Here is an 8,234-nt window from a genome sequence, read left to right as displayed (position 1 = left end):
GATTTTTCACTTACGGTCTCTTTTCTTTATGGTGCTTCTGTGTACGTCACCGCTTCAGGAAAGCATTTCCGACCCCACATTGCTATATGATTTCGAGTCGTCAGGATGCCCCCTACCCCTCTTAGAAGTTCTGAAACGCTTAACTGAGACACCTTGTATATATATATATATATATATATTCCACATAATTCCAAATTCAATCTCATTAGCATGAAAGTTTAAAGTCGTAGACTTGTATTATCTTTTTGAATCGCTCTAGAAAAAAGCTCAAAAAATTGATCAAAATACAAAACTTCCATGTTTTTCTTTCTTTTGTTGCTTTTAGAAATTGCACTATGGCGCACAATTTTTGCTCCACATCACATTGTAAAAGACTTAATTCATATGTGTGGTTTATTTTCGTAAGTAAAACATACTCACGTTTAATGTTGAATCCTTTTTTGCTTTGTGACAGTCCATAGGCAGTCAAAGTAATATTTGTATAACATTCCTGAATGCACTCCTAAAGTTTAATTTAAAATAAAAAGATTACTTTCTAAAGAACCTGAGCAAAATTTTTTAGGTAACATAAAGAATGCGAAGCACCAACTTTTTTGTTTTATTTTCTCACCCATCCCTTCTATTTAGAACATTATTGGTTGAAATAGAAAATAAGAGATAATTCAGTGTCGGAAACAATTAGCCGTTAAAATGGACGATAACACTCATGAAAGTTAACACAATTATTTCATTTACTAGTTTTTTTCTAATATTTTTACTTCATTTTATGTGTCGTAATGAGATTAGGTATATAAAGTTCAAAAAATTATTGTTGTTGTTACTTATGTCACTTTATAACCGTCGTTAAACAGCCGACCCAATTTTCTGTTTACTTCTGCTAATGTCCAACTCCTTAGCCTTGCAATTTTGAATCCCATCAAGGAGACAAAGAAACTCTTGGATTAAGTATTGGGAGAAATTTTACCTCCGTTTCGGACGTTTTGATGAAACTAAATCACATTGCGTTCCATGGAGAGGAAAAGCTCACATGGTCAGCTGGACGGTCAGAGAATTGTCACCCATTTTCTGCCCAAAACAGAGGATATTTTACTTTAGCATTGTGGATGGCGCGAGACGGTTGCAGAATTCATATCAACCAACCATGGCTAGGATTTGGACCCAGTTCAAATCATTAACGCTTTTGTTGCTTATGCCACTAACGTATGAAACTTTTCATTTCATTTTATAACCGTCATTGAACAGCCGACTCAATTTTGGGTCAACGACTACTAATGTTCTGTAGTATGTATATAGCCTTGCAATTTTGAACAAATCTAAATGACAAGGAAACTCCTCGCTCAATACCCCCAGAGGTATGATTTGCTATGGAAACGTGGCTGACTTTGTGACTCGACAGATTTAATTTGGATCAGTCACCTTATACTACATGGGGAGAATCTACTACTGGCGAGAATCTATCCCACGACCTCTTGAAAATGGGCCTAGTGCCCTACGACGGTAAGTCTGATGGTAAAGGGACTCCAACCCATGATTCGTCTACCACTGACGACATTTCGCGTCAGTACTGTGTTCGGTACAAGCCGGAAGCGGAATCTACCAGCCATCGTTGGGATTCAAACCCGGTTCTCCTCATTGGAAGGCGAACGCTCCACCCCCTGAACCATCGTGACTCTACTTATGTAACTTTTCTTCTGTAACTGCCGGTGAACAGCCGACCCAATTTTGCAGCAAGTTTGCTTGAAATCAAGTGAATTTTTAAGGCAGAGAGTGCGTTTCTTGTTTTTGCAGCGGTACCATCTATGGCCAAGAAAACACACATAACAGCTAGTTTTACAAAGAAGATTCAATCACACTATATTTATTTATCTACAGATCGTATTTTTGATTTGAAGCAGAGAATGATCAATCTCCAGGTCTATATCCTCTATGTATTGATTTGTTATTGGAACTTGGAGGCAGATTTAAAGAGCACAGTCATCACTTAATAGACGGGGATTCCTTAGGGGGAGGGATTAAAAATCGCGTTCTCATACTAACCAGGCTTTTTCGTCCACAAAAAAGTAATGAATAGTGATAAGGGTGAAAACTAATTCGAATCTTAATAGCGAAACTTTCTAGAATACCAAACCTGTTCCCTCACATGCATCGGTAATTTTTAAAGATTCGTTAAGGAGAAAGAAAGCTTATTGTTTACAATTGGTTATCCATAATTGGTTATTCATAATAATAAAAATATAGCATTATTAAGCAGGAAGTAAAGAAGAGACTCTTACTCTTTCATTTGTAGGTCCGTGACCTCCTCTTGCTTTCCATTTTTCTAAATAATCAATGCAGTTTGTGTCGTATGGATAAGGAAGCAGATTCTTTTCGATCTAAATATTTGTTAATTAGTCTCAACAGTGCAGTATAAAAAACGTATAACAATTGTGAACTTTGTGATTAAAGCACATTTTTACTGCTATTATTACATGATTTTAAGGTATTGTGTCTTTTTATTATGGGGACAGTTTAAAGGGGTATGTTTAGTTTGGCAATTATTTTATACTGAATCGAATAAAACGAGTCCCGAACCGTTATAGCTAAGAAGAAATCGAGATTTTATTTGTGGACATTGTAAATTTTTTCGTATACAGATTTATGCGTTTGATATTGTTCCGCAGGCAAGTGATGTTATTTATCCTATGTATTTTCAATACTAAACCTAATAAGACCAAAATAAATTCTAAATGCAAGTTAGTTTAAACATCTTTGAAAGTTTTTCGTGTACCCTTTCTAAATTTTTCGTACCGCTGTGTACCACTAATAAAAAAATGAATGTATTTTCTACTATAAAAAAATTGCACAAAAGATAAAAATCACAACTGGCTGTTGACACCACTAATTATTAACTGTTAACTCTGCAAAAAATAATCAATAGAAAAGTACATAATCGTAAATTTCCATGGCTAGCTTTGTTTTTTAATAAAATTATTTGAAATATTCGTTTGTTGCAAGATATTTCGCATAAGAACTCGTACCCCCGTTAAACTGTTCCCGTACCCCTGGTGGTACGCGTACCACACTTTGGGACACACTGACATAGAGTGATGAGGAGCTGGTTTCTTGGTATTTCTTTATGCTGATTTAAAAAAATGTCGAAAATTAAAACGATCTTTATTATAAATTACCTTAAAGATTATATTATTAAAAAAACGATGAAATTATTTCTTTGGCGTTGGCAACAAAGTACTGAAACGGAAATAACATGTGAGGGCATTCATAGGCATCATCTCTAAAAAAATACAGTTTTACGAATTTTTTAATGATTTTTTAGCATGACCAATGAATTTTGTAACAAACTAAGCTAAATTTTCAGTAGAAATAAAAGTTTGAAAGCTAACTATTCATAATTTTTGATGTTCAAAACAATGATGATGAAAACAATAGGTGTTCAACCTTGTTTATATAAATCCGAGTCAGAAGAAATGATGGATTTTTCATTAAATCTTTAAGCAAAAAACCTTTGATTTCGGACTAGTGTTGACCATTTTTTATTCGTGACCGAAACTTTCTCGCTGATCTCTTATAGCTCGAGTTGGTGATCAGAAAAGTAAATACATGATTTCAAATCATAAATTCAAACTACAAATTCCTATGCGTTAATATAAATTTATTTTATCTGAAATATAGAATCAGAAATAAAATAATAAATTATAGATAAACAAGTAATAAACTCTCAATGAAGCACTTTCTTGATCAAACTGCTATCCAACAAACATGATTGACGTTATTTTTCAAATGTTTAAAGAAACAAAATCGCTTCAATTTAGTTAACATTAATAAACTGCTTCACATAAAAAAAAATCGTTTTTCCAACCACTCTTCAATGATTAAATGAAATCTTGAATGATTTTGAGATCAGGGCTGAAATTTTTATTTGAACCCACTTCCCAAATTTTAGAATTTTAGTACAGAAGATTTTGGAGTTATACGAGAAATATGTACACACTTGCAAATTGTTTCTTTAATCAATAGTGACAGTATTTCTAATTGTATACTACATTTAGAAGCTGAGGTTGAAAAACATGATTTAACAAGTCCTTTATCAGAATAAAAGTAAATAAATCGAAAAAGATTATACCTTTTTCAGGTTTCTTTGAGTAAATACTTTCTCGAAACTTCGAATTACGATTTACATACTTTTTAGTGTATAACAATAACTTCTCGTGGTTTCTCAATTGCACTACAGAAGTCGCTCCGTATACTCCTTTGTAAAACTGTAAAGTTTATCCCATTTGTCTGCGGTGTGAAGAGTTGATTATTATTATTATTATTGCTTGTTTGAAAATTAAAGATAAAATTAATTATATCTAACTCAGTTTTATGCAAAGATAATGAAATTTATTTTAATTACTTTTTTCAAGCGAAAAGTATACTTTTTTCCCATCTCCATTGAAAATCCTTGCTCGTAGGGATCTATTAACTGTCGAGAATTGTGAAATGAGATTTGTGCTTTAGTTTTATTGATAAATGGTGGATGTCTTGCTGGGTCAAGGTTCATTGTAAAGGCAAAATCTGAAAATTTACAAAACTTTTATTGCAACACCAACAAATAAAATTAAAAATTTATATATTCAAATGTTACAATTAATTTCTAAATTAATTATGACATGTGAATATTAGTCTTTTTTTTAAAGTAATACTATATAATTTCTTTTCTTTTTTGTTACAAAATTTTGAACATTATGTTGGTTAAGTTTACAGTTTAAAAAAATAATCGTAGTAAAATTGCTTAGTTTGCCATAACGAATAACAGTTGGAAGAATCCCTTTAAAGATACTTCTCCAAAACCTCTTTGAAAAGAGAAGTCATTCGCACGAAATAATACATAAAAAAAGAGGATATGGATGAACTTTCTGGAAACGAAATATTACGTCCAAAGCAACACCTACAAAATACCATCTAGCGTGATATTTCGTCAAAAACAGATAACGAAATAAAATCGCACTGTGTCAAAATATCGATTTCGAAAGATTTCTGGTTGCCGTTCCAATTCGCTATGAAAGAGTAACTTTACAAAATACTTGTAAGTTTCAGACTTATATAAAAGTTTTTGGAATTTAATAGGTAAAAATAATTTTAATTCCAGTATTAATTCTAATCCTACATCTCTAATCTAATCTACATTTCCAATCTACATTTTTTACGTGCATGAGCAGTATAAAATAGCTAAGTTTAATTTCTTACATATTGCACTGTTTTCAACGTATTCTTTTCAAATTTTAAGGCAAAAATTACTTAATTTTAAATTGCTTTAAGAATGTTGTTAAATTTTGTTGAATATTTTGAATGTTATAACAATAAAAGTAAGAATTTCTTTTTTTTATGAAAATCTCCATATCTCCATAAAAATCTAAGCTAGGCGTAAAAATTTTTTTACAATTATAGCATAAATTAACCAGAATAATTTTTAAAAGTTACAAAAAATTTAATACCACAATTTATGGCCCAGGTGATTAAAAACACTATTTTGAGCTTGTAATTTATTGTCGGTCCCTCTAACCTTTGAAAGTTAAAAACATCATTGATAAGTATGAGAAATGGCATGATTTAAACATTTCTAAAGTTATGAAATGATTCTTGAATTATTTCGTGAAAAATATGAAAAAATATATTAGTGCTGAAATATTTCCATTATTTTGTCTCACCTTTTTATATGTACTATTCTACCAAAAACGTGTAAATTAAATCCTTTTTTCTTTTAAAAAAGAAAAGGAAACTCTATTTAAAGACCTTGTGATAGTTTTTTAGTTATCATTAGATATTTTTGTCATATCCTTGAGATATTCCTTGAGATATTCCAATATTTTTGAGAGAAAAGAATGAAAAAGTAAAAAAACGCATTTCTAAAGAAAACATATTATTACTGCAATTTTATGTAAAAACATTGACACGTTAATCGTAGGATAGCATATGTTGTTTATATATTAATCGTATGAGATGAATTTGACATATATCACTACAGAAATTTTTTTTCTTTTTAGCTATTGCATAATATATTTCATTACCGATTTCAAAACTGTAATTGGCTTCTCTCAACAAGCTACTGTTATTTTATGTAAAATTTTTTGTCTATTTTTTAATGAAATGTACAAGTTTAAAAACATTCGATATAACAAAGGGTTGCATAAATGTTGCGACAAGTGTCTAGGGTAGTTAATGCATATCATCAGGAATAAAATTGTTTAATAACCTATGCCCTGCAAATTGTCGTACGTGGCTAGGACTGCTTCCTTATTATAAGCTAATTCTTTGTGTGTTTTTGAACAGTTTATAATAAGCCTAGCCACGCACAATGACATTTCGGGGCAAGAATTCTTCGAATAAAAAAGTTGATTAGCAAAGATATGTTTTTTTCCCTCAAAAACGTCTTTGGTAGAAGCTATATTTATAAAAAACACTATGCGCTGATTCCAGAAAATTGATAAAATTACTTACAAGCCCCGGCAGGTGCAGTTTCTGAGCTGGTGTTAGGCTTTCCAATCATAGAATTGAAAGTAAAACAGGAACTGACAATTGGGAACTCAGTTTTTGGACTAAACACCGAACGTGTAAAATGGCGCCTAAAAAGCAATATGATCATGTATGTAAAATTTAATTTTCAAATTTAGCGTTCAAGTACTATTACTTACGATTATCATACCTAAGTCACTTAAATATAAAGACTACTTTAATAAATAAACACAAATTACATTAGAAACAATTTTTTTTTAAAAAAGGAAAGCATTCTCACTTTAGCCCGTTGTAAGTCAAGGGGTAATGGATGTTGAGGTTCCACAATTTCATGAGCAACGGCATGAATATGACAAATTTGGTCCTGAAGCCTATACTTTCTAGACAAGATGGTACACATTGTTTTGAAGCTAGATGGGCTTTAAGCCTCCACTGGATCAAATCCCAATACCTTTGGATTTGCCTATTTTCATATGCCTTATAGATGTGTGTAAAAAATCCGAATTTAATCCATAAATTTAAAAAAAAAATTGAAATGTTAATGATTAACATTTAAGTGTTCTATCGGAAATTAATTAGTGAAAATAAAAGAACTGAAAAGTAATTCTATTAATCGCAATAACAAAATGAAATTATAAGTAATAATAATCAGTTATACTGATAGGTCTTGTGAGAATATTGTTAAAAAAATAGTGCAAATCTAATACAATTAAAAATCTTTAATATGATCTTCATTCCTTTTCATATAGCGACTGACAGTTCATGTAAAACTGTTGTTTAACTATGGGGTTATTTTGACCTTTTCTTGAATATGCACGTGAGCTTCGAAGCTTATTTTTTTATTTCTAGGTATACTACTTCAAAATTTCCTGCATTTCAGATGATTAGAGAAAAAAAATTACAGATATACCTAAATTGCTTCTAGATAAACTACTTTAAAATTTTACACATTTTTTCCGATTAGCAAAAATATTAATAATAATAATTATGGATATACCTGAAACAGCTAAAGGGGGTAAATTTGATTACTATAAAAAAAACGTTAATTTTTGAAGTTCAGTGCCTGTTTTTAACTTTGCCGAACTACAAACATTGTGAAGATAACGTGCAGAACAGAATTAAGTGTCCATGGAGTAGCAAAATTTGCCACGTGCAGCAGATTTTGGGAAAATATATGGTAGTTTCCATTTGATTACCGAAGTACACCTTAGTTGAGTTTCTATTTAATTATAATTTCGTTATTGCGTCTGAAGGAAACCCAAGATTATTAACAGCTATATTCGTTATTATTCTGGACCAGAATAAGAAGAAGTCATTGGGTGCCAAATCAGGGCAGTACGGCGGATGACCCATTAGTTCGATCTTTCGCTCCGTCAGAAATGCCTTTGTTTGAGTCGATGTGTGAGAGCTCGCATTGTCATGATGAAGAATGATTCGCCAGTTCTGCTTTTTTCGAATTTCTCCGATGACTTCTGGCAAACAAATGGTCGTGTACCATTCAGAATTGACCGTTCTGCGTTGCTCTAACGCCACTGTTGCCACATGATCGTTAATGCCGAAGAAACAGGCAATCATTTGTTTCCATGTGCCTCTTACTCGAACAACTTTGTCTCGTTGTTTGTTGGTTTTGTCTCGTCTTGGAAGACCCATACAGTTGATTGCTGCTTTGTTTCCGGCTCATATGCATAGATCCATGATTCGTCACCTGTGTAGATGTTATACAATAATAAAGACACCAGTTG

General features: G+C 31.7%; 2 protein-coding genes across 2 annotated transcripts in view; both read right to left on the bottom strand.

The window, feature by feature from the left end:
* The window catches only part of LOC122270540 (FMRFamide-activated amiloride-sensitive sodium channel-like), a 119,001-nt gene that overhangs the window by 62,232 nt on the left and 48,535 nt on the right, over window positions 1–8,234 (bottom strand). The gene's annotated exons all lie outside the window — the stretch shown is intronic.
* LOC107438536 (uncharacterized) overlaps window positions 197–8,234 on the bottom strand; it is a 12,610-nt gene continuing 4,572 nt past the window's right edge. Inside the window, exons 3-6 of the mRNA XM_043048212.2 lie at window positions 6,478–6,602; window positions 4,394–4,554; window positions 2,274–2,372; window positions 197–502 (exon numbers count right to left, since the gene is read on the bottom strand). Of these exons, the coding sequence (XP_042904146.2) occupies window positions 206–502; window positions 2,274–2,372; window positions 4,394–4,554; window positions 6,478–6,602 (682 nt within the window). The 3' untranslated portion in view covers window positions 197–205. The remainder of the gene's footprint in view (window positions 503–2,273; window positions 2,373–4,393; window positions 4,555–6,477; window positions 6,603–8,234) is intronic.

The sequence above is a fragment of the Parasteatoda tepidariorum genome, chromosome 8 (assembly GCF_043381705.1).
Source record: "Parasteatoda tepidariorum isolate YZ-2023 chromosome 8, CAS_Ptep_4.0, whole genome shotgun sequence".
NCBI classification, from domain to species: Eukaryota; Metazoa; Arthropoda; class Arachnida; order Araneae; family Theridiidae; genus Parasteatoda; species Parasteatoda tepidariorum.
The sequence above is the reverse complement of the archived record's forward strand: the minus strand, read 5'-3'. Positions and strand labels throughout refer to the sequence as shown.